General features: G+C 43.2%; 2 protein-coding genes across 3 annotated transcripts in view; one reads left to right on the top strand and one right to left on the bottom strand.

Annotated features, from left to right (window-relative positions):
* Window positions 1–4,459, top strand: part of Kdelr3 (KDEL endoplasmic reticulum protein retention receptor 3) — an 11,616-nt gene extending 7,157 nt beyond the window's left edge. The window contains exons 3-5 of the mRNA XM_048454780.3: window positions 2,192–2,350; window positions 2,969–3,221; window positions 3,852–4,459. Coding sequence (XP_048310737.1) covers window positions 2,192–2,350; window positions 2,969–3,221; window positions 3,852–3,892 — 453 coding nt within the window. The 3' untranslated portion in view covers window positions 3,893–4,459. The remainder of the gene's footprint in view (window positions 1–2,191; window positions 2,351–2,968; window positions 3,222–3,851) is intronic.
* Window positions 4,449–26,367, bottom strand: Ddx17 (DEAD-box helicase 17). Of its 2 annotated transcripts, none has more exons than XM_048454779.3 (13): window positions 25,985–26,367; window positions 22,938–23,088; window positions 21,850–21,949; window positions 20,403–20,536; window positions 19,779–19,844; window positions 17,405–17,546; window positions 16,614–16,774; window positions 16,354–16,526; window positions 14,586–14,696; window positions 13,686–13,747; window positions 12,748–12,807; window positions 8,445–8,681; window positions 4,449–7,257 (listed from the first exon to the last, which is right to left on the bottom strand). In XM_048454779.3, the coding sequence occupies exons 1-13, from the start codon at window positions 26,032–26,034 to the stop codon at window positions 6,752–6,754; spliced, it is 1,953 nt and encodes a 650-aa protein (XP_048310736.1). In that variant the 5' UTR covers window positions 26,035–26,367; the 3' UTR covers window positions 4,449–6,751. The 2 variants fall into 2 exon arrangements, with proteins under 2 accessions (XP_048310736.1, XP_048310734.1); XM_048454777.3 differs by having other exon boundaries at window positions 8,439–8,681; window positions 25,985–26,366.

Raw genomic sequence — 26,367 nt, 5'->3', positions numbered from 1 at the left:
ACCAGCCTCCTAAGTGCTGCAATCATAGGAGCATACCACTGTGCCTGGCTTGATTTAGGTTGGTTTATTTTTCTTTCTTTCTTTTTTTTTTTTTTTTTTTTTTTTGGTTTTTTGAGACAGGGTTTCTCTGTGTAACTAGTTCTGTAGATCAGGCTGGTCTTGAACTCACAGAGATCTGCCTGCTTTTGCCTTCCCAGTGCTGTAATTAAAGGTGAGCGCCACCACAACCCAGCTTGTTTTAGTTTTAAAAGATTTACTTGTATTTTCTATGTATGCCTGTTTGCCTGTATACGCACCACATATATGCAGTGTACAGAGGCCAGAAGGCGTTGGATTCCCTGAAACTGGAGTTCAAGCTCATTGTGAACTAGCTGCCATATGGGTGCTGGGAACCACACTTGGGTTCTCTGCAAGAGCAGGAAGTGCTCACCGCCTCTCCAGCCTCCTGTTCTTGGTTTGGAAAGAGGATCTTACCACATAATAAAGACTGGCCTTGAACTTGAAGTCAGTCTGCCTCAGCCCCCTATATACTGGGATTATGGAGAAAGTTCATTTTGTTGAAGTTGCTGGTTTTTTATTTTTTGAGACAGAATCTCTCTACATAGCCTTGACTGTCCTGGAACTCTAGACCAGGCTGTCCTTGAACTTACAGAGATCCGCCTGCCTCCTGACTAAAGAAAGGCATGTGCTACCACCGCCTGGCACAGAGATCTTTGTGTCTCTGTAGACCAGGCTGGCCTTGAACTCACAGAGATTGCCTGTCTCTGCCTCCCGAGTGCTGGGATTAAAGGTGTGTGACACCACCACCCAGCTGGAGAAAGCTTTTTAAATAGTTTATCCAGAATCTCAAGTGACTGAGATGGAGGATGGTGAGTTCTAAACTAGCCCGAGTATAGGAAGGTGCAATGAATAAAGATGCCTGCCATTAAGTCTGATGATCTGAGCTGGATTCCCAGAGCACATATGGTAGAAGGAGAGAACCAATTACCATATTATCCTTTGGTATCTATATACACACCTTAGCATGTATTTGTGCCAACACACACACACACACACACACACACCACGACTCTCTTTCAAAAGACAAAACAAATAGTTGGGTGTGGTGGTGCACACTTTTAATCCCAACACTCCGGGTCAGAGGCAAGCGGATTTCTATGAGTTCGAGGCCAGCCTAGTCTACAAAGCAAGTTCCAGGATAACCAGAGCTGTTACACAGAGAAACCCTGTCTCAAACAAACAAACAAACAAACAAACAAAACAAAACAAAAAACCCAAAGCTTGAGAATTCTACCCAGGATTCCTCCCTACTCTGGAAAGCCTGTTTTGGTTTAGTGTGTTATCTGAAGCCCTAGTTTCACCCTGCACACATGTGGGGTGGGAATGTCTTATCTCTATCTTGCAGGATGACTGTGAAGATTCTAAGAGATGTTATGGCACACGAAAGGGAATTCTCTGACTCAGGGATATCCTTTGGGCTCATCACTAGTAGGGGTAGCGGCGGATGTTGTCACCTGTGAAGCATTTGAACTGTGTGAATCTGGGTCTGGGGTCTTAACATCACCCTGTCCTTAGAATCATTGTCCACTTAGTTCATTCCTCTGCAGACCCAGCCTTGTGTGGCAGGATGAAGCGTCTAGCATGGAATGGAATGGAGAGATGGTCATCATTTTCTTTGTTCCCTCCCTCACTAATCTTAGCTGGGGCATTCACAGGAGAGGCCTGTCCATGAATCCTCTTGTAGGGCAGATGGACTCACACCTCTTCACAGAATATGTGATCCCATGCTACAGGTTGTGGTGACAGCATGCCATTCTAGTGACGTTTAAGTGATTGCATTCTCTATGCCAGTGTAATCTAGTGCCAGAGAGCAGCATTAGCACCACCCAGGAAGTTGTTAGAAATGCAAATTCCAAGACTGTCGAGACCTACAGAAGAGATCCTGGGGATGGCATCAGAGAAGCCATTGTGACTAATGCAATCCTCCAGCCCACAAGGCCAGGGGCCTCCAGAAACATCTCTCTCTCTCTCTCTCTCTCTCTCTCACACACACACACACACACACACACACACCTCTCACACACACGTGGGCATGTTGGGGAACCATAGCATATTGGCCCTCAGGGTTACAGAGATCATAGCTTATTATGACCATTAATAAATGATTTCATAAATGTCCATGTCTCCCTAGGTTGTTTTCCTCCTCTGTGCCTATGTCACTGTGTACATGATCTATTGGAAGTTCCGGAAAACGTTTGACATGGAGAATGACACGTTCCGGCTGGAGTTCCTCCTGGTCCCAGTGATCAGCCTTTCCTTTCTGGTGAACTACAGTAATGCACCAATGGAGGTGAGTCTGACCCCAAGGCCCAGCCATCTGGGCCTGCCTACACCATTCACCCCCATCCCCAGGCAAGGGGCACATCGGCTGAGTCAGAGGTTCCACGGTAAGCTGGTGGTAACCCTGCTTCTGTTGCAGTCCAGGCTGCCTATAACTCAGCAGGCCTGAGCTTCGAGAGACAAGCATCTCTGGAGGTCCTGACACACTGTGGCTTAAATTATCACTTATCAACAGTGCAGTCTATTAACACTATGCTTTGTGGACATTTGCGCTGTGGTAAAACAGACCTTACACACCTGAGTTTGTATTTCTATAGGAGGCAATGGAAAGGCACAGCTACTGAAGTTCAGATTGGGGACACTATGGGTAGAGTGCTTGCCCAGCATGCATCCGGTCTGGAGTTCTATCCCCAACACTAAAAAGCCACAAATGAGCTCTTAAACTTGGTGTGGTGAAGCATGGCTGTCACACCAGCCCTTCCTTGGGAAGCAGTTAACTCGAAGCCTACCTGGGTTACACTGGGACCCTGAACAAGTGATTGTGTGACAAACTGTTCTCTCCAGCAAAGTTCACTACACATGGGCCCTCCAAAGCAAGGACCCTTGCAGCCCTCTGCTTCTCTGACAGGTCCTCTGGACCTTCTCCATCTATTTGGAGTCAGTGGCCATCCTGCCGCAGCTCTTCATGATCAGCAAGACCGGAGAGGCCGAGACCATCACCACTCACTACCTGTTCTTCCTGGGACTGTATCGGGCACTCTATCTAGCCAACTGGATCTGGCGGTACCAGACAGAGAATTTCTATGATCAGATCTCCGTGGTGTCTGGAGTAGTACAAACCATCTTTTACTGTGACTTCTTCTACTTGTATGTGACCAGAGGTAGGGGCTGATCCTAAGTCATTATGCACTCTATGGTATTCCAGCTGGTCTGAGGAGTCAGGGCCAAGGCTCATCCCTTCTGGAGCTTATTTGGATGTGGGAGGCATAGACCAATGGGAACCATACTTGCGTACAGATGAGAACTGGAGGACTTTTGACAAACCTGGTTAGGAAATATCTCATGTATAAGCTCCAAAATGGGTGAGCCTTAGAAAGTTATAAACCTTGAAATGCAAACCAACTAAATTCACACAGAGCTGAGGGGTTTGCTAGTACATCACCAAGAGCATCTGTAAGAAGTCACTTCAATCAACCCAGTAATTGTCATGCAGGGAGGGTAGTGAGGCTCCGGGTGACGAGACAGTTTATGGGAGTGGAGTGGAGATGAATTGAAGACAATTGCTAAAATGTACAACTATGTAAGGAAGAGCACAGTAGCCAAAACGGAGTCAAAGGGGCATAGAGCCCATGGCTAACCTGAAATGGAAACTTGTAACTTGATCTGCAAGCAACTTTTAAGGGACATGGTGTGGTATAGACAGGCTAATGAAACTCAAAAAAGGAGGAAAGGGGATGAAACAATACTTTTCTAATATCGTGATCTATAACTTCACCTTCCTTTTCTTCTAGTCCTTAAAGGAAAGAAGTTAAGCCTACCAATGCCAGTTTGAAGAGATGGGCCACACTGTAAGGCACCCAAAGCAAATTATTTGAACTGTTCTCCTTGCTGACTTAATGTTAAACGATTGGTGTGAATTTGAGCAAAGCACTGGCAGAACTTCCCATCTCACCATCAACAGTTGAGACATCATGGATGTAATGAGGCCCAAGTGTGAGGCCTCACAATGGCGAGTGAAATAAGGAGCAGTTAAGATACCCCCACCCAAGAATGACCAAATATTGCTCCTTTGACTAGAGGAAGGCTCATGCCAAGAACAGGCAGATCCATTCACAAAGATTCTTCCTAGGTCAGTGTGGAACAAGACCCCAGGTGTGTGCATGTGTTGTCACTCAAATGGCTTCCACACTGCATCTTAGACTCATCTCAGTCACCAGCCTAGGTGGATACTGTGACCATCCAACTGTGATTCAGATTCTTGTGCCAAGACCTATCATCAATCCCACTCTTCCTTCCCTCCCTCCCAGTTTGAGGTGCTAATTAGGGTGCTTAGTCACTCAATCTCCCAATATTTTCTAAGTTTTGATGTAATAAAAAAAATTCACACCTTTATTGTCAATTGTTTTATTTATACCTACAAAAGAAAACAATATGGTATCAAAAGGACAATTTACAAACTAAGAATAGTAGTAACATAGCTCTTAGCATCCTGTGCCTTAACATCACACCTACAATTCAAGTCTCAATGACAGGAATGTGTTCAGAGACCAGCAAATGCATTAGCAGAGCACTGATCCCAAGCAAAAGCCACCAACCTTTTAGATGAGAAGTCTGCACAATGAATTGTTCGGGAGGGGTAGGGAAAAGCAGCCCACAGCTTAATACTGAAGCCCTTTCCTTAAGTGAGTTAACCTCACAAAGGTAATTACCCCAGCTCAGAGGGCTTTCCTAGGCCTGTTCTGAGAGGACTCAAAGGACAGACAAGAAGACAGAAGTCATTTGCACTAAATAGGAAAGCTGCTAGTTTTCTGCTGTACCCAGGCCAAAAGAGCTCATGAAGTAGTAAATCAACTGTTAATTTATCTGGATTATGCTTCTGGTGGAAAGGGGAGGTAAGCAACCTAGCTACTGCTTCATCTCCAAAGGCATTAGCAGAAGGGGTATTTTGAAGAACTGCAGTAGCACAGGATAGCTCATGGTATGATGCTTAATAAGTAAATCTGAAGAAAGAAGTATCTGTAACAGGCTGGTCAGTGTCTATATAATTAAGACACTTCCTTTTGGCAGGGTGAGAGACAGACAGAACACACACTTTGGTTTCAAGCACAGAGCAGGGTTGCCACACATCTGTGCCCACCACTTCCCCAGCTTCATATTCTGTAAAATAGTAAGGAAAACAAAAGATGCCAAGCGTTCACATGCATATACCCAACATATGCTGACAACCTACCTGTTGTGTCGCACACTGAATCCTACTTTCAGAGCCCTCAAAACCATCCCCTTTCTCTTCCTGAAGGAAACCTCAAGTGTATTGTTACCACTTTTACAAAGCAGCAAGCACTCTGAGGGCACAGCCACGAAATGAAGTGGAGCCTCCTCCTGTACTGTGAATGAGCAGCACAGGTAACAGCAAAACAAAAGACCCCGCCATGTGATGATCTCTCACAGGTGCTGGGGCCATCTACTGTCCCATCCTGTTAGGGTGACACAAGAGCAAAATTCTTTTCAGGTGCATCTGTTGCTCTTGGAAGTTTCAGGAAGAAAACAATTAACAAAGGGATGAGACAAACCCACCTTCCCCCTGCAGAGTAAGGGGGACCTGGGCTCTAGTCCTCCAGAATGCTTCCTAAGCACTACCTACCTGTGAAAAGCTGAGTGCAAAAGGATGCCGAGGACGAGTGCCTCCAGCTGCTACGAAACACCATAGAAAGGGCCGTGGAGTCCTGCTCAGGAGAGCCTGGCCAAGAGGGCAGAGCAGCCCACGAGCCACCCTAACTTTAAAAATACTGAATTTAAGAGGACGATCTGCCCATTTGGATGTCATCATTTATAAAGGCGTTTTGTACACCATAGACTCAGCTGCTTAGGAAGCTTCTGCTACACACTGATGCATGCTTACTGCTCATAACTATTTGGCTAAAGAAATCAACTTCAGATGGTCCCTGGTTATATGGAGAGCAAAACCAGGCAGTCTCTACCCAGATGCCAGTCTACCCAGCAAAAACAATGCTTTGTAGTTTTTCTAAACTTAAAAAAAGGTCACTTGAACTCAGAAATTTGATTTCTAACTCAACACTAACCTGGTTAATATTTAGTAACTGCAGGAGAGAGGGGCAAACCAATAAGGAATTTTTTAGCTCTCAAATCCATGTTAATACACCATCAGCCAAAATGACTGACAAGTCTTAAAATCTGTCACGCCAAGTAATCTAACTTCAGTAACTTAAAACCCACCATGGACAACACACATGAAATCCCTCTTGGCTTCTCCCAGCCTGAAGCACAGATGCTGCCATCTTCTGCAGAACACTCCATCCTTCCCTACCCTCCCTCCCAACAATAAGCAGGCTCCAACAAAAGCGCCTAATACCTTTAAGATGAAAAATAGCTCAATATCCTCAACATGCATTAAATCAGGGGAAGAAAAACTTTTCTAGTCATATATATATATATGTATGTATATATATATACATACATACATATATATATTTCCGTACAAAATCTGTTATTATAGACTGGATCTTTTGGGTGGGCAGAAGAAACCTGGCAGTGAATTTTAACTAATCTGCATTTTAAAAAAAGGATAAACCACAATGGTTGGGAAAAGAAAAAATAAAAATGGCTAAAAGGTAAAAGAATAGACAGTGTTCTTTTAGATGCAGTCTGCACAAGTCACTCCCACCAAGCAGCTTCATTTACGAGAAGGAGGAGGGGGAGGAGGTGGGGGAGGGTACTGGTAAGCAGTCTGCCCCATATAGCCTATCATATTGGTAGCTCCTGGAGGCTGTGCAAACTGCTGTGACATCAATGGCTGTGGCTGCTGCCCAGATCGGCCTATACCACTAAACTGCTGATTAGAGCTCTGGGAGCTTCTCCCAGTAGAGGTGGTGCTACTAGCCCCGTAAGTGCCAGCAGCATACTCCTGGGCCGTGTAGCCACTGGTACCATAAGCAGCTGCCCCATAGGTGCCTTGGGCATAGGTGTATTGGCCTGCTTGTGCCCCAAAGGCAGAATTCGGGCTTCCATAGCCACTGCCATTAGCATAACTGGCTCTATCGGTTTCACTGCGATCCCGGTAGCTTGTAGAATCTCTCCGGCCACCATCCTTGACCCCTCGAAGCCTCCGGTCACACTCATCCTGATACATCAGATTGGGGTTGTTGGCTGAAGAAGTAGTCCGGTATCGAGAGCGACCTCCTGATGGGAAGATAAAGGTATCTTTAATGCCAGGTATGAGATTCAACACAAATTAAACATAAAAAGGAACAGAAATACTCAACACATCTATCTTCACTGTCAGCAATGCCGGTCTTTAAGCTAATACTTAACTTGGTGCCTTTTAGACTCTTCTTGAGGGCAACAAAAACTATCTTCTTTTCCCCCCATCAGTTTTTTGAGAGAGGATTTCTGTTTAGCCCTGGCTGTCCTGGAACTTGTTCTATATAGAAAAGGCTGGCCTCAAACTTAAAGAGACCTGCCTGCTTCTGCCTCCCGAGTGCTGAGATTAAAGACGTACACTACCACCCTGAAGTCAAAAAACAATCTTCACACACCAGGCTAGGGAGCCAGGAGTCTGGAGCTCGGTGCATCTCACAACCATAGATCAGTTATGTGTTAGCTAATACTATGCTATGAGATGACGTAAAATTACCAAATTCTCCACATGCAAAACTGAAAACTCTAATATAACTAAGAAGCAGTTTAAAGGTATCAAAAAACCAGGTTTAGCTTTATATGTATCTGTTAAGAGAAAGGGTCTAACCAAGCAGTAGCGGCACACTCCTTTCATCTCAGCACTCAGGAGGCAGAGGCAGGTTGAGTTCAAGGCTAGTCTACAGGGTGAGTTCCAGGATAGCCAGGATCTGTTTCACAGAGAAATCCTGTCTCAAAAAAAAAAAAAAAAAAAAAAAAAAACCCAACAACAACAACAAAAAACACTTGGCCTTAGATCTAGAGGTCAATGCAAACACCACACCATCAGTGTGTATGTGTGTGTGTGTGTGTGTGTGTGTGTGTGTGTGTGTGTGTGGGGAGTATCTCTGAGTTCAAGTCCAGAGAAACCCTGTCTTAAACATCCACCCCCCCACAGAAAAGAAATTTATAGGAATGCATGAGTTTAGTTTTGACTATACACATGACCCAAAATTTAAATAAGCGGGTCTTAGACTCTCACATACCAGGCTACAATAGCAACAATAGCAGTACAATGATGAAACTTGCTTTTTGACTTACAATGACGCCATGAAAACCACTAAGCATTCTCTGACTTCCAAGCAAGAGCCTTCCTTCACAGATCAAAATAAAAAATTAAAAAAAACCAGCAAAAAACAGTTAGCATCAAGAGTCCCATACAGTACCTGGAAAATTCCAGGACTTACCCTTACCCCCTCCGCCGCCACCACCTCTGTGGTCCACCAGTTGCATCAATTTTGGATTGATGGCCTGATTAGCCTCTTCCAACACTTTGATCAGCTCTCTAGCCTGCTTTAGGTTCCCCGGGGTAAAGAAAGTATAGGCAGTGCCCTTGTTGGTGCTCCGGGCCGTTCGGCCAATACGGTGAACATAGTCCTCTGAGCTGTTTGGATAGTCATAGTTGATCACAAACTTCACATCTTCCACATCTTCCGGGTCAATGATGAGTCATTGCGTTAAGTTGATGTGGAAAGAGAAGGTAAAGTACAAGGCCAAGAGGTGGAACGCACGAATGCAGATGACAGCAAGAGGAGAAAAGATGAAGTTAGTAACCACTCTGAGCAGGTACAAAAAAAGACTCATCCCAACAGAGTAAAAGAGAATCAGTGATTCTCAGGACACAAATGGGCACTGCGTCTTGATTATAATCCCATGGGAATCCCATTTAAACCCCCCAAACTCCTGCCTCCTCTGTGACAGTATGCTGACAGGAGCTACACTACAACCAGAGTTCAAACTGACACATTCCAGTGCCACCCTTTTCAGAACTGGGATGTAGAGATCAATAACCACCATTAAAGTGCAGGGCCAAATCACTTCTACTCTGTTGGGAGAAGCCTGGCACAGTCTACCAACAGCACAACAACTTACCTTCTGACCAGTCACAGAGCAACATGGAAAGGCACTTCATCTACTCACTACATTCTCAGACTACAGTTAGGGCTTTCTTGCTCTCGTATTTAAAAAGCAAACCAGAGTCACAGAACACACCTATTTTGCTTTGCTTGAACATCCACATTATCTTTCCCTTTTCAATCACAAGAACACATTACACTAAAATTTCACTGCACTTCCAAGCCCAGCTTCTCAAGTGAGGTTTTTTTCCACTCAACTCAAGGTTATTACAAACTGGATACTTGTATCATTAATCAGATTGTCTACGTGACCTGGAGATTCAATAGCCAAAGAATGTGGGGAAAACCATGACACTTTGAGACACACATTAATATTCTGCACATGGCTAGGAATTGGGCTGGGTAACCCCTAAAACTTATAGTTATGTAAATGTTAGTGTAATGCTTTCAGCTAAATGTTTTTTAACCTACCCAACAAACAAATTTAATAACAGAATCCTATTTTTTTGTGGAAAAAAATCTGCATTTTACAAAGAATATTCCGAAAATATCCTAGATAAAACACAGATTTCTGTGATAGAAATAATTAAAAAACATTCTCTGTTTGTTACCAGACCGATGCACACTCCCTCCTCCTTTGGGAAACCGCTGCAGCCGATCCCGTCTCTTTGTCTTTTATATTTGGCGGCCTCCTTTCGAAAACTCCGCCTTCTGACACGGGACCACTGGAGCGCGGGGAGCATGCATCAAGGGTCCATGGCAGTGAGAAGTCCCCACACACGCTCGCTCTGTGAACTGGCTTAGATGCTTCTCTGTAGCCCCATTTGGTTGCCAAGCGCCGGAGAACCTGGGTTCAGGTAAAAATTTCAGGTCCTCCAACGCCTCCCCAAGGTAATTGGGGTGATTGTAGAAAAATTAAAAAAAAAGTTACATCCAAAGGGTCAGACTGCATCTATTGCCCAGACTGGATCAATTTCAGGGGAAGGGGAGATGATTAAAAAACAAAAATTCAGCTGTTGTTAGGGGTGTGTGGAGTAGGGGCATTATGTCTGTTTCTTATTACAATAAAGGCTCCTCAGTCTTTACTGACCCCTAAAGTCCTGAATCACACCAGAAAGACGAGAAGGCACTTATCACAGGGGGCAGCTTGAGTCTCCGGCTTGGGTCGTTGATGCCACAAAGAAAAAATATAGGGCAAGGATGGAAGACAGGGGTGGGGGTGGGGTAACTCCATAAGCACATCTTCAGAGCTTGAATAATAGCCCTTAGTCACTCCCACTGGTGACCATGGGCAACAGAGCACGCTGAATTACTGCACCGGATGCACAGGAGTGTGCTTTCCAAGCAGCGAGTACTGGGGGCTCCAGATGCTAACAGCTGGGAGCACTTCTGGAGGGGCTGGATAAAGGATGGACACGGTGCAAGTTCTTCATACTAGAAAGGTGTCCTGTGTGCACACAGCTGCCTGAGGCCACCAAAGAGCAAGCACAGAATCTGGTTTTCTCCAGTCCAGGCTGCCCTGAGGTTACTGGCGCACTGCCACAACGTTATCTTGCTGTCTAGAGAAGATGCTGTAGCAGGGTAAGAAATGGAAAGTTACATGGTTTGGCCAGTGGCCTGGGAGAACCTATGCCATGGCCTAAAACTCCAATGACTAATTGGGAGGATCTAAGACTAGCCAGCAGGCTCATCTAGAGCAGCTTCGGGCCAATGTAGATTTGCCTCAGTCATGTACTGAGTGATCTGCAGCTGATATCAAAGCTTCTGCTAAAAAAACAAAACAAAATCAATTCAATACTTTTAGTTCAACAGTCTGTAGTTTAAACAAAAAAGAAAAAGAAAAAAAGAAAAAAAAGCGAAATAAAAAAATATCCCAGTGGAAAGGGAACAGTGGTCGCCTGAAGATGACTACTATGAACTATGGGAAGCAAAGAACTTACCTGAAGGGATCATTTAAGAGACCATCGCACCACAGAAGTGAAAAAAGGCCTGGTGACTCAGCTGAAAATAGCACCCCTGTCTATGAGGTAGAAGCCTTCACTTTCCAGGATCTTGTAGGACCTTGGTCAGAATTCTGCCATTGTGGTGGGTTTTCTCCCTCCTTTTGATTTTTACAAGGCAGCAAACAAAGGGGCCCAAAACAAGCACTGATGTTGAGTAACAAGAAACAGACTCAGGCACCTTCCCTCTCCCCTCACTTGAATGAGGGAGGGTGGGATGAAGAGTCTAAGTTATTCTAATGGCAGCCAATTGATTTTGTTAAAATATGCAAAGGGACACAGAACAAAGATTTTTAATTGTCTAGGCAAGATGCACAAAGAAGCTACCAGCACATAGCAAGCCTGTTTTAAAAACCACCATTACTGAAAGCTTTCATGGAAATTGCTTTCAGGCTTCTGCCTCCTCTCCCAACAGGCCCAAGTTCTAACGGCACAGACCCAGACACGACCTCGGAGGGAAGAGACAGCTTCCCGCCATGGCTGCAGGTCACTATCTCTGAAGGAGTTGAAGGGATAAAAAAGCCCCACCACTGCTGCATCAATACGTATCATCGTTATGTTAAATTGCACAGGGAAACTTGGTACTTCTCACCTTCCTCAATAGGAAATTAAACATATCAATAATGGATTCCTCATGATACAAATGACTCCCATCTCTCTAAAACAAGATCTTGCTATATATAACCAAGGATGGCCTCAAACTATTGATTCTTCTGCCTAAGCCTCCCAAGTGCTGGAATTTACAGGCATACACTACCATGCCCAGCTATAGCAATCTCTTTTTGTGGAGACAGAGTCTCACAATGTGGCCCTAGGTGGTCTAAAGCTTACTAGGAATACTAGGTTGACCTCAAAATAAAAAACCACTTGCCTCTTCTCCCAAATACTAGGATCAAAGGCATGTATTACTACACCCAATTGAAATAATCTTTATAAATGTTAACATTTTGGGTCAGACTTGTTCAGGTCAAAACAATAGGCCATCTGTATGTATCTTAAATTGTGAGTTGAAACTAAAGAAGAACATCTTTAAGTTATTAAAGTGAACACACCGATGGCCAAACGGAGGGTAAGAAGAGGGGAGAATTGCCCACTATTTTACTGAAATAACACCAGGCAATGCAGACTTTTAAAAAAAGAATGTCGTTATAGTACAGAGTAATCAAACTTTTAGTAAATGTTCATGGAAGTAGCCTCTTTGCTTGTATCTATAATAGACAAACTAGCATAAGGCAAAAACTAAAGAAACCAGTTTTTGTTAGCTAGGTTTCATTAGGCTCCTTCTATCCAGCCAGAAAACTGAACAAAAACAAAAAGAAATTAAGCTGTAAAATGAATTATCTCCTCTCCCTGTAATTTAGTAATCATGCCTAGGCCTTGCTGCAGACCAAAGCCTGTTTATTAGGGGCCGGATGAGACTTTGGAAATAAAAGAGGGGTGGGTGGGATGACCGCAGAAAACCCAAAATAATAATAAAAAAATTAAACCCACAAAGGTCAAAAAAATTTACAAGGGGGGGGGGTAAATACTTATACTCTTTTGACTAAACTTATATACATACAACTCTAAATTTCACATGACAAAAAAATTTTCAAAACAAAAGATACACAAACCACCGACATACACCTATCTATACAAACCTAGCCCACGGGAGGCTACATCTGTGGCAATGAGTATAGGAGCCTTTCCAGATCGGAACTCTGAAGAAAAAAGAAAAACAGGTACCAAGTTAGGGAACCAAGGATATAAAGAACATCCATAAAAGACATAGACTGAAGAAAAATCATTCTCTCCACCCAGCCAATATACGTGCCATTCATAATGTTGGCTTTGTAAACCTTCTTAACAGTTTATACCATACCCACTTTAACTAATATTTTTAAAAACTGTGTGTCTATGAATGTAGGTGCTCAGAAGCCAGAGGCATAGAATCTCTTTGTGGCTAGAATTACAGGTGTTTGTGAGGCACTCAACCCAAGTCCTCCGAAGAGCAGCATGTGGGTCTTTTTTATTTTACTTAAAGACAGGGCTTCTCTTGTTTAACAGCTCTAGCTGGCCTGAAACCCTGGAACTTGCTTTGTTGACCAGGTTGGCCTCAAACTCACTGAGATCCACCTGCCTTTGCCTCCCAAGTGCTAGGGTTAAAGGCGTGCACCACCATGCCTGAGTCATCTCTCCAGCCCCTTTGTATTTGGGAAAAAAAAATTATATATATTATTATAAGCTTTAAAGAACTCTAGAGATGTACTGAAAATGCCCAGGGTTCAATTAGCTAAAGTAGGGCAAGTTGGACTTTGATCTACAAATAAAATCTAGTATAGGGAACGCAGCCAGGCCATGTCTGTAAAACTATCTATGACCATCTGTTTTTGCGTAGAAATCATTCAAACCATTATTTGATGTACAAAGTCAAAATATTCTATTATCTAGTTCTTTATAAATAGGGCAGAGGGTATAACATGTGTCAAAAAAACTTTACTGAGCTAGGAGGCAGAGGCAGGTGGATTTCTATGAGCTCAAAGACTGAATGACACAGTGAGATCCTATCTCAAAAGAAAATACTTAGTCTTATTCTTACCATTAAGTACCCAATCTCTTTCTGGTTGACTCTTGTCTCCATGGATACACATAGCTGGCCAACTATCAGAAGAATATTATATATTAGAAATCTTTACACAAGTATTAGTACATAATGTTGATCAAGTTCTTTAAGCTACATAATAGAAGACTGTGCTTATTTATACATTTACACAATTACACATTATGCTAAAATACACACATGTAAAGGCCCTAGCATAGCAGTGGTTCTCAACCTTCTTTAACAATACAACCCTTATGAGGAGCAGAAGAAGGGAGAACATGAGCAAGGAAGTCAGGATCACGAGGGGTGCGTTCACCCACTGAGACGGTGAGACTGATCTAATGGGAGCTCACCAAGGTCAGCTGGACTGGGAGTGATGGAGCTTGTGATCAAAATGGACACTCTGAATGTGGCTGGCAATGAAGGCTGACTGAGAGGCCAATGACAATGGCACTGGGTTTTTATTTTGCTGCATGGACTGACTTTGTGGGAGCCTGGTTTGTTTGGATGCTCACCTTTATAGACCTGGATGGAGGGGGTAGGACTTTGGACTTCCCACAGGGCAGGGAACCCTGACTGCTCTTAAGACTAGAGAGGGAGGGGGAGGTGTGAAGGGGGAGGGAAAAGGGAGGCAGGGAGGAGGTGGAAATTTTCAATAAATAATTAAAAAACCCTTTAATACAGTCCCTGTGGTGACCCCAATCATAAAATCATTTTGTTGTTACTTCACTAACTGCAATTTTGCTATTGTTATGAATCATAATGTAAATATCTGGCATGCATGATATCAGATATATGACCAGGATGGAAGGGTCGTCTGCCCACCCTCCCTTCACATATATTGTAACCTAGAGGTTGAAAACTGCTGGTATAATGCTCTCTAGTTGCTGTACTCACCCATCTCTACGCATCCTTCGAGTGAGGTCATCACAGCGTCTCTTTGTCTCCACAAATATTATAGTCTTATTTTCCTTTTCTGCCATGATTTCCTCCATCAGTTGGATCAATCTGAAGACAAGACCAACAATGCAGTCTCATACAGTAAAGTTCTTTATCATCCACACAGATGCTATTAACTCCCAAAGCTTGGAGTGTGGTGGCACATGCCTACAGTTCCAGTATCACTAAGGAAGCTGAAGCAGGATGGAGAATCCAAGGGTCAACCTTAGTTACATAACAGGAATCTTCTCTTCCAAAAAGAAAAAAACCCCTCAGACCTAACTTTTTTGGATTTTGTTTTTCAATACAACAGGGCTTCTCAGTGTTGCCCTGGCTGTCCTGGAACTCAACTCTGTAGACCAGGCTGCCCTCAAACGTAAAGAGATACACTAGGCAGTAGCAGCATATACCTGTAATCCGGGAGAGAAAGGCAGGCAGATTTTTGTGAATTCAAGGCCAGCATGGTCTACAGAAGGAGTTCTAGGACCGACTCCAAAGCTACACAAACTAGAAAAACAATCTCAAAAAACAAAACACAAATCTTAAATCGGTCTGCCTGCCTGTGAAGCACTGGTATAACCGTCTCAAAAAAACAGAACACAAAAAAAATCTTAAGCCTCTATAGCACTGGTATAAAGTGCTAACACGCTTGGCTTGTTCACCGGCACTTAAACGCATACATCTATATTTTTAAGAAATAACTTTTCAGGATCTGAAGAGATTAAAAGTCCTGCTGCTCTTACAGAGAGGACTGACACTAGCTTTGGGCATCCACTATGGTGTCTGGCAACCATCTATAATTCCACCCCTAGGGATCTGAGTACAGTGCATGAAAACAACAAAAACTAATCCACTGTGGTTATAGTATTCGCCCAGCAAGCATGATGCCCTGGGTTCAATCCTCAGCAACACCTAAACAGTGTGGTGGCATATGCCCAAAATCACAGTACATGGGAGGCAAAAGCTCTAAGCAATCTTGTTTTATTCCTCAAGGTCCAGGCCTACGAAGGACACATGAGATCCTGTTTCACATACACAAAATAAAACTGAATTGGGCTGGAGAGATGGCTCAGTGGTTAAGAGCATTGCCTGCTCTTCCAAAGGTCCCGAGTTCAAATCCCAGCAACCACATGGTGGCTCACAACCATCTGTAAAGAGGTCTGGTGCCCTCTTCTGGCCTGCAGACATACACACAGACAGAATATTGTATATATAATAAAATAAATAAATATTTAAAAAAAAAAACTGAATTCCAACTAATTCACTCACACTAGATTCAAGCAGGTCTGATGTATTTGATATTATTCCTACTCAAAAATGAGAAATGGAGGCAATGAGACAGAAGCCTAACTATACAGAAGCCTAACTATTCAAATCCCCAACACCCAGGAAGCAGAGAGATCTCTGTGAGTTCGAGGCCAACCTGGTCTACAAGAGCTAGTTCCAGGATAAGCTCCAAAGCTACCGAGAAACCCTATCTCAAAAAACAAAACGAAACAAAACAAAACAACAATGTTTCCAACCTCAAAAAAATCCTGGCCTTTTCAGCTATGGTACAGTAGAGCAGTAATTCTAGCATTCTGAAGGATCATGAGTTTAAATGCAATGTTAGGACATCTAGTGCAGCTCTATCTTAAAAAAAAAAAACAACAAAACAACAACAACAACAAAAATCAACCAATTCCAATATTCTATCAAAACAGGATAACAAAGTCTCCTTTCATACTTGTGATCTTTTTCACTTTCCATACAGACATCCACAATCTGCAGGATGTTATGGTTGGCACTCAACTCCAGATTGCCCACATTGATCTGGGTGTAATCACGCAGGAAGTCCTCTGCAAGCTGCCTTACTTCCTTTGGCCAGGTTGCACTCCACATCAGTGTCTGCCGGTCAGGCTGTCAAGAAATGAAGGTTTTCCTTTAGACTAAGGAACCATGACAGTTGAACAGGTATGAATATAATGAAGTATCAGCTTTACGAACCCTGATTTGGTCCACAATTTTACGGATCTGGGGCTCAAAGCCCATATCAAGCATTCGGTCAGCCTCATCCAACACCAGGTAAGTACATCGGCGAAGATTTGTCTTTCCTGATTCCAGAAAATCTATTAGGCGACCAGGAGTGGCTATGCAAATCTCAACACCTGCAAAGCAAAAAAAAAAAAAAAAAAAACACCACAACTTTTTATAAACTGCCTACACAGAAACCATGACACACCAGCTCTGGTGGCTGCATTTGACGTTCAGCAGTTGCTAAACATACATAGTATCTGAAGAACATGATGTAAGGAGAACTTCACAAAGAGCAGGTTAAGACTCTAGCTTCCCTCTGCAGAGTTGTTAATACAACTGCATTCCAAGAATTTCTACATGATTAAAAATACTGAATTTTCTAACAGGAAACTTGTCCTGTTGTGGGAGTAACTTTCGCTGCCTCAACCAATAGTCGCTGAAATACCAGCCCACAGTGCAGCGGGGAGCGACTTCCGCTCCGTCAGCCAATAGCTGCTGAAATACCAGCCCACTGGGGCATGGTATATTTCTCTTTTAAAAAGAGAAGCATATCCGGATCAGGCCTTCTTGGTTCCTGCTCTTGGTTCCGGTGCTTGCTCCTGGCTCCTGCGACTAGGCTCCCTTCCTGACGGTTTATGGTGTATGTAAGTTTTACCCCCCAAAATAAATAACCCCTTAAAACATAACTGGTGTGGGATTGATTCGCCGATATTGTCCAATTTCATTTACAGAAATTTGCAAGGATAATTTTTTTTTTTTACCTCTTTCCAAGTCTCGAATCTGGGGACCTTTAGGAGCCCCTCCATAAATGCATGTACTCTTCAACCTAGAACACTTTCCATAATCATCAGCCACCTGCTGCACCTGCTGAGCAAGTTCTCTGGTAGGAGCCAGCACTAGGCACTGAAATAAGGGGAGGGGAGAAGCAAATAAACTTGAGACAGCCAACCCAAGTTTAACAAAAACACCCAAACAACCCTAAAAACCAAAAGGTAGTCTAATTTTCCCTTTATGGTCCAATTTAGCACAAAGTTATTTGAGCAGTGGGGCACATTGGATTATGAGCAAATATAACTTAGAAATGATACCAACATCTTCCCCATGCTTACTCTGATGCATTATCATTACATAAAGTATAAAGACCACCTCAGGTTGATTAACACCTTTTATTATCTACTTTGAAAAACAAAAGAGGGTCTTCTATAGACTCTCTCTGGCCTTTAACTATGTAGCTGAAGATGACCTTGAAGTTCCTTCTGATCCTCACTTTTCCACTACCCAGGCTAGGATTGAAGACATTGCACCATCACACCCAGATTTGTACTACCAACTTTTAACCTTACAAGATGAAAGATCAGCTTAAAAAATATTGATGTGTCAGGCAGACCTCTGTGAGTGGGACTGAGACCAGACTAGTACAAAACAAGTTCAGGGACAGCCAGGGCCGTTACAGAGAAACCTTCTCTGGGTAGGGTGGGGACATCCATTAAACAAAATTTTAAATATCAGTAGAAATACAGATTAAAGTTGAGCTTAGAAAATGGCTCAGGGATTAAAAACACTGGCTGTGGTTCTCCCAGAGGACCCTAGTTCAATTCCCTGCACTCACATGGCAGCTCATAACTGTAACTCTAGTTCGGAAGAATTTGACATTCTCACTCACACAGACATACATGTAGGCAAAGCACCAATGGACATAAATTTAAAAAAAAAAAATTACTTGACTGGGTGGTGGTGCACGCTTTTAACCCCAGCACCTGGAAGGCAGAGGCAGGCAGATCTCTGTTGAGTTCGAGACCATCCCGATCTACAGATCAAGTTCCAGGACAGGCTCCAAAGCTACAGAGAAACCCTACCTTGAAAAACAAAAACAAAACAAACAAAAAACTACTTAAAAAAAAATAGGGAAGACGATAATGACTGGAGAAGATGCTTGCATGGTGGTGCACACCTTTAATCCCAGCACAGGAAGCAGAGGAAGAATGACCTCTGAGTTCAAAGCCAGCCTAGTCCATGTTAAAAATAAAAAGCTGATCAGAGACCCACGTGGTGTGGTGGAAACCGACCCTAACAAGTTGACTCCTGACTTCTACAGAATCCACTCCTAAATAAAAATTACTAACCAAAACTAACAAAAATGAGTAATTCAAATTGTGTTTGAAGGCTGCTGATATAGCCCAGTGGTTGAATATTTACCTAGCACGCACTGGGCCCTAAATTCAACCCCCAGTACAAAACAAAAAACAAACAAACAGAAAAACTTGTACTTAAATGTGCTACAAAGACTGGTTCAGGATTGGAGAGATGGCTCAGCGGTTAAGAGCACTGCCTGCTCTTCCAAAGATCCTGAGTTCAATTCCCAGCAACCATATGGTGACTCACAACCATCTGAAATGAGATGTGATGCCCTCTTCTGGCTTGCAGGCAGACACACAGACAGAATATTGTATACACAATAAATAAATAAAAAGGGCACCGGAAGGAAATACATTTAAAAAAAAAAAAAAAGGCTGGTTCAAAGACTAAGTTCAGGGAGATAGAGCTCAAGGGTGGGTATTTATTTGCCTAACACACACAAGGGCACAAGTTAGATATATAGAACCTCAAACAGAAAAGAGAAAGAATGCCTCAAATTCAGTCATTTAATTCCAAATGATAGGGCAGGGCAGGGGCGAAGAGACAATTAGACAATTCAGGGGTTAATAAATAGCACTGGCCCTTTTCAGGACTTGGGTGCAATCCTAACAACCACATTGCAGATAACAACTGTAACTCCAGGCCCACACCCACCCACAGGGTGAGCAGACACATAAACCCCGACTTAACAAATAGGCCAATGTAAAGCAGAGCATTCCCAGGTGGCTCTCAGGAAGGCAGGAGAAAGAACATGAGAGCACACCGTGTGAATTTTTAATTCTTAAAAATTATAAACTGGGCTGGACAATGGTAGTACACACCTTTAATGCCAGCACTTGGAGGCAGAGACAGGTGGATCTTAAGCGAGTTCGAGGCCAGCCTGGTCTACAAAGTGAGTTCCAGGACAGCTAGAACTGTTACACAGAGAAACCCTGTCTCAAAAAACACAACACAACAAAACAAAAAACCAAGAAAATTTACAAACTGTAATACACTTACAATTGGGCCATCTCCTCTTTCCAAGTATGGCTGGTGGTTTATATGAACAATTGCAGGCAGCAAATACTGAGGAAGAATGAGAATCAACAATGTCATACAAACTCAAGCCATTATCTCAATGGTTCCAATTTAAATCAGTAACTAACAATGCCCTAACAGAAAGGGAGAAAAATCACCACACTCAAGTACAATGCAAACCTCCATTTGAAATATTGTTCATAGTAGTATTTTATGTTTTGGCTCTGGTTTCCTGGAACTCACTGCATAGACCAAACTGGCCTCCAACTCAGAGCCCAATCTGCTGGCTTCTGCCTCTCTAGTGCTGGGATTAAAGGGTATGTCCCACCATCCTGGCTTGCACATAGTATTTTAACTATGAGTTTAAAAATTGAGAAAACGTGAGCTGGGTGGGCATGGTGGCGCATGACTTTAATCCCAGCACTTGGGAGGTGGCAGAGGCAGGCAGTTTTTTGGCTGGAGGCCACCCTGGTCCCAAAACAGCAGGGATTACAAAGAGAAACCTTGTCTCAGGGTGTGCGTGTAGGGGGGATGACACCCAAGAAAAATCTAAGACAACTAGGATAACAAAATAAGTTACTACAATGTCAAAGACGTGGTACCTACCGCCAATGTCTTCCCAGAACCAGTCTGTGCAATGCCAACCATATCCCGGCCACTAAGAGCCAAAGGAAATCCCTGGCACTGAATGGGAGTTGGTTCTGTAAAATGCTGATCCATCAACACATCCATTACATACTCTGAAAAAAAATGAACGCATTACTACTTTTACTAGTAAAGCTAAGGGCACACACGAGATCTAGAGTAGCAGTTACTGAAGATAAGACTTACTTAGACTTAACAAGAACTTTAAACCCAATTTCTTGCCAGTTCACTACTACCTTTGTGAATTACTATTCTAACAAACCTAATAGCACAGGCCCATGCATCATTTACTGTTCCCAAAGTTCGTACTGTATCCTAGAAGTGATATTCTGCTGCCTTACAAAATGAAGGGGTAAAATATTGGTACAAGTTTTGGCACTGAAAAGAAAAAAGAAGCCGGGTGGTGGTGCACTCCTTTGATCCCAGCACTTGGGAGGCAAGTGGATCTTTGTTGAGTTTGAAGCTAGCCTGGTCTACAAAACAAGTTCCAGGACACATGTTGTGACACAGATACCCTATCTTGGAAAGAAAGAAAGAAAGAAAAAAAAAACCCACCAAAGCTGAGGAGATGGCTCAGCTGTTAAGAGTACTTTTTGTTCTTAGAGAAGACCCAAGTTTGATTCCCAACACCCATATCAGAACTGTGAACTGTGTGTAATTCCAACTTCAGGAAATCTGATGCTGTCTTCTGACCTCTCAGGAACCTCACCCTACACAAATAATCTTTTAAAAAAAGCAAGTATTAATAACTATTTATTAACATAGTAGTTATTAATACTAGTAGCCTTCATGTTTTTAAAAAATTGAAAACTCACTTAAATTACTATTTAAAACCAGGTGTAGTGGTACCTACCTTTAATCCCAGCACTTGGGAGGCAGGGGCAAGTGATCTCTTGAGTTTCAGGCCAGCCTGATCTATACAGTGAGACTTTGTCATGAAAAATAAAAACCCAAGAAACTTTTAACTTTATTATTGTTTGAATATGTGATGTGCCCGAGTGAGTGTGTGGTGGTTGGAGGAGAGCTTCATGCAGTTGGTTTTCTCCTTCCACGTTTATCTGGGTTCCAAAGGCTGACTTAGGTGGTCCAAACACTCTCACCACTGAGCCACCTGACTGGCCACTAAGCTACTATCTTTTCTTTTTTTTTCCTTTTTTTTGGTTTTCTGATACAGGGTTTCTCTGTGCTGTCCTGGAACTTACTTTACTCTGTAGACCAGGTTAGTCTCAAACTCAGAGTTCTGCCTGCCAAGTGCTGAGATTAAAGGCATGAGCCCATCACTGCCTATATATTATCTTTTCTTTTTTTTAAAAAAAAAGGCTTCTATTTATCTTTTCAACAAAATTCTGAGCCTTAAAAAAAAAACTTTTAAGCAACCTACCACTTAATGCAGGATTAAAGCACTTACGTGGGAAGTTCGCATGATGGAAGGCGAAGACAGGCTTGGGACAGACATCGCCTCCTCTCACTGTGATCTCTTTCTTTCGACGGAGTTCATCAACCTCATACTTTGGGGAAGGGGGAAGACAGTAAAAGTTCTTCTCAACTTAAAAGCTTTATTATCACACATGATAAATATTAATATTTTTACATGAATTCAAGTTTGGGATGCACATGACTAACCTTATCTAAAAACAATTAGACCAGCCAGGGTTACTTAAACAGTCTACTACAAATAATTAACTTCTATTCTACATAAAACTAGAACTAGGAAGAGACTATCTGTAACTTGAGCCAAAAGCTCTTTCTTGACAAGCAATTATTTTCTGGGTAGAATACACTATCAGGTGGTTAAAAGAACACAAACATACAATGTTAATTTATCTTAAAAACTAATTTTACGAGAATATAGGTGAATAGTAGAGTTTAAGCTTTACATGCATACGGTGCTAGGTTTGAGCACGGTACTGCTAAAAGAAAATCAGCTCAATGGTTGAGAAATTGCCTTCATGGACAAAGCTCAGGTTTTGACCAAAGAATATCACAAACCAGGTTTGCCTGCCCATGCCTATAACCCTGGCACCTATGAGCTGAAGTAGCAGGATAGAAAGTTAAAGGCTAGCCTAGAACTACATAATGAGACCATGTCACACACAGAACAGTTTTTTTTGGCTTTAAGGGGTTCTTTGTGTTAACAGTCCTGGCTGCCCTGGACCGCTTTGTAGACCAGGCTGGTCTTGAACTCAGAGATCCGCCTGCCTCTGCCTTCCAGGTGCTGGGATTAAAGATGTGGACCACCACTGCCCAGTAATAAAATAGTTGTATCACATAAAAATTAAACAAAACAATGGCAAGCCAGCCATGCTGGTACACTTCTTTAATCCCAGCACTCAGATGCAGGTAGATTTCTGAGTCTGAGGCCAGCTTAGCTGCCAGCCTAGTCTATAACAGGAAGTTCTAGCACAGCAAGGGCTGTTATGGTCTGACCTAATACAAAATAAAGTATAACCACCTGGATGAATCTGTTTTAAATGCTCACTCACATCCCTTTCTTACCGGAGTCAGTCTTGCTACTTCTGGATGCTCCACATAAAAATTCTTCTCAAATTTTGGGAGTTCACTCAAATCCCACTTCTTTTTCCGTAAACGCTCTCCAGGATTACCAAATTTCTTTGGGGGAAGGCCACTACCACCTCTTGCTCCAAACCTAGAGACACCAGAAAATACTGATTCATTAGTAGCTGTCTCATGAGACAGAAGTATGTGAAGAGATGGCTCCTGGAAAGCCCTTTCCAGAGACGGTTCATCTGAGTTCATCTTAGAATCAATCTCAGGGGTAAGAGCAGAGATTATGGAAACAGACAAGGATTGAGCTCTATTTCCTTCTGAAACTTACTATGTAATCTGGGAGCACACTTTACTTCTCTGCATCTTAGTTCTCTATGCAGAGAACAGCACTACTACTAATTTTATCCATTTGGCAAAATCATTGGCTACCTACCAACTACATACCCAGTGCAGTTTTTTAAAGTGGTACTGGAGATTCTGCATGGCACAAAACAGAAACAGGTTTCAAAGAAGATACTCTCTTAAACTGTAAGAACAAGATTGTGGACATGGAGAAAAACACACATACTTTAAGCAAGTCCCTCAAAACTGCAACAGCTTCTTGGCCAGCTTCCCCGCTTGCTGAGACAAGCACTTCCCAGCTAATCTGTACACTAAAGGGACACCAGGAACTAGTACTCACCTTTAGTTTGTTCAAAAGAAGCAGAATAAAGGGTTTTAATCCTTTCCTCGCTAGCCTTCATCTTTATTTTACATCGATATACTTTATTTTGCATCTCCTTTTTCTTCCCCAAATATAACTCGTTTTGAGGCTGAACCTCATTTACCCTAACTCACAGAAATCCTCCTGCCTCAGCCTCCTAAACACTGGAATTACAAGTGTGAGCTACCACACCATGCTCAAATAATACTAAGTTACAGAAGAAACAATGTTGACGTAGGTTAAGGTATTTCGCTCAATAAAATTCAAAGCCAGATACAATGCTGAAAGTGTGCAATCTTTAGCACTTGGAAAGGTGGTGGCAAGATCAGAGTTCAAGGCCTATCTGGACTATGAGACTGCAGTACCAAAACAAACCCCCCCTTCAAATAGATTTAAAATTAAGTCTTGGTTCAAGAATATGGATATGGCCACTTGCCAAACCTAAAATGTATGAAATTAGAAGCTAACTGTTCCTAGAACAAATATCACCTTTATTTGCCTTACTCTGTGTAAAAGCACAGGACTTTGATACACAAACAGAGCATTTTAAAATCTCATTTCCTTATTCCTTGTAAAACACTACAGAATTAGAGAAAATTCAATAGTAACTACTTTGAGGAATTTCAATTTCAAGACCAGCCAGTTTGGGGAGTGGTGGGACAAAACCTACAACCTAAAACCGTCTTCTGTTAGACAGAAAAAGCATGGTTGTCTACACTGAAACATGGCACATTCTAGGCCAACAGACAGATTTATGGTAAGAAATTTTACTGGGATTCACTGGATATGTACATTCAGTAGGCAGAATTGGGGTAATTTATTAATACCATTGCTGAACCAACACAACAGAAAAATATATACAGCCAAGAACACTCATCCACACCTTTAAAAGGCCCCAGGTTTTCAGCTCAATATCAGAGAAAAAGGCCTTCTGAGTTGGCCACTCCACCCCACTTGCAAATCAAACACAAGTCTGAAACACTCTACAAGAACTAGAAAGCCAGGTTTTTTTCAGTCTTGCAAAAATTATCCAACCCAGTTTTGAAGAGACTTTTAGCCTCAGTCAAACGACTTTAGCGTGGCTCCCAACATGCTCCCGGTGTTCCTGATGTGATGCGGCACTGCTTGATTTCTGCTGGTTTTCAGACAGGGTTTCTCTGTGCAGCTCTGGCTGTCCTGGAACTCACTCTGTAGACCAGTCTGGCCTTGAACTCAAGAGATTCACCTGCCTCTGCCTCCCAAGTACTGGAATTAAAGGCACATGCCATCATGGCCCAGTTAACATTGCTTGATTACTGTAACGATCTAGAAAGAAAGCTTCTAAAATTAAGATTCCTGTACAAGGTTTATTCTAACTGAATTTTCTTTCTTTCTACAACTAACCTTGAAAACCGTTCCCTTGCTTTGACACAAGAGCAAGGCCAGGAGTCACCAAGCTCCTGCCTCAGCCTCTGGTGCTGGAAACACTGGGATGCGCCACCTCAAGAACGTCTCTTGGTTTCAATAGCTTTGTTATTTCTAAAGATTTTCCCCATTCGAGGGAGGATCTCACTATGTAGCTCTGGCTGTCTTGGACCAGGCTAGCCTGGAACTCAAGAGATCTACCTGTTTCTACTGCTTGAGTGCTAAGATTAGGGGAGTGTATCACCACGACCAGCCAAGACTTTACTGTATCCAAATTTAAAAAAAAAAAATCACCTAGAGTTTATTTAGACGTGAACTGTTTCCGGTATCTAAGTATCACGAACAACGTTGGCATAAAGTTTTTTGACTATTGACTCCTGGGCAGGCACATTCAAAAATTTTTCTAGTAGCACAATACTAAGTTTCCTGTGGTAATTTATAAAAAACTTCCTAGCTTAGGCCTCAAAGTTAGTTCTGCAATATAACTGGATCTATAAAAGGCAATAAATAAAAATGTCACCTGACCTCCTGGCTCTCCCAATTTCGATCTTTTAAAAGCAGCCCCAGCACCTCCCATTCCAATGTGTTTCCAATTAACCAAAATATGACCGAATGGGAGTAAAATCTGGCTTAGAATCATAAAAGACCTTTTCGACTCTAGTCCCTCTAAACGGAATGGTTGGAGACATAACGGAAAGGAAACCACCTCGAGGTCGCTTTTTCTAGACTTGAGCATGCGGGTTCTTCCCATACAAACACTGCGGCTTGCGGGGACCAAATGATCGGTCAAGCGAGGCGACAAGGCTGGCCTGCCACCTCCGAGCCACTACGGCGGTTCGTAGAGGCGCTCGGCCGAGCCAGAGGCCCGAGCACGGCAGCCATTGTACGTCGCGGGCTACCCCGCCCCCCGCCCGCACCTTCCCCTTACCCTCCACGGTCCCGATCCCGGTCCCGGTCCCCAAAGCCGCCTCCGCGCATGGTCCCAAACGGATAAAGATCTGGGAGCGGGGCACGAATGGCCGAGCTAGGGATGGCCTGTGGCTCCGGTCTAGTGACGACCGATGGCGGCGGCGCCTCCGCTGTTGGGGCGGCGGCAGGCGCGGCGCTCTCTCGCTCCGACGCGCTGTCTCCCGTCGCAGACGCCACCGTCGCCGCCTCTCTCGTCGGAGACGGGAGCAAAACACAGAGAATCGGGGTTGTTAGTACAGCGGGGAGGTCTGGTCACGCTCAAACCGGGCGGTGCCACGGTTTAGGCGTCTCCCTGCCTTCCCAGCGACTGCACAAAATGGCGGCGGTCGCTGAGCCTGCTCC

This window comes from Myodes glareolus, chromosome 19 (assembly GCF_982192425.1).
Source record: "Myodes glareolus chromosome 19, mMyoGla1.1, whole genome shotgun sequence".
Taxonomy (NCBI): domain Eukaryota; kingdom Metazoa; phylum Chordata; class Mammalia; order Rodentia; family Cricetidae; genus Myodes; species Myodes glareolus.
The sequence above is the reverse complement of the archived record's forward strand: the minus strand, read 5'-3'. Positions and strand labels throughout refer to the sequence as shown.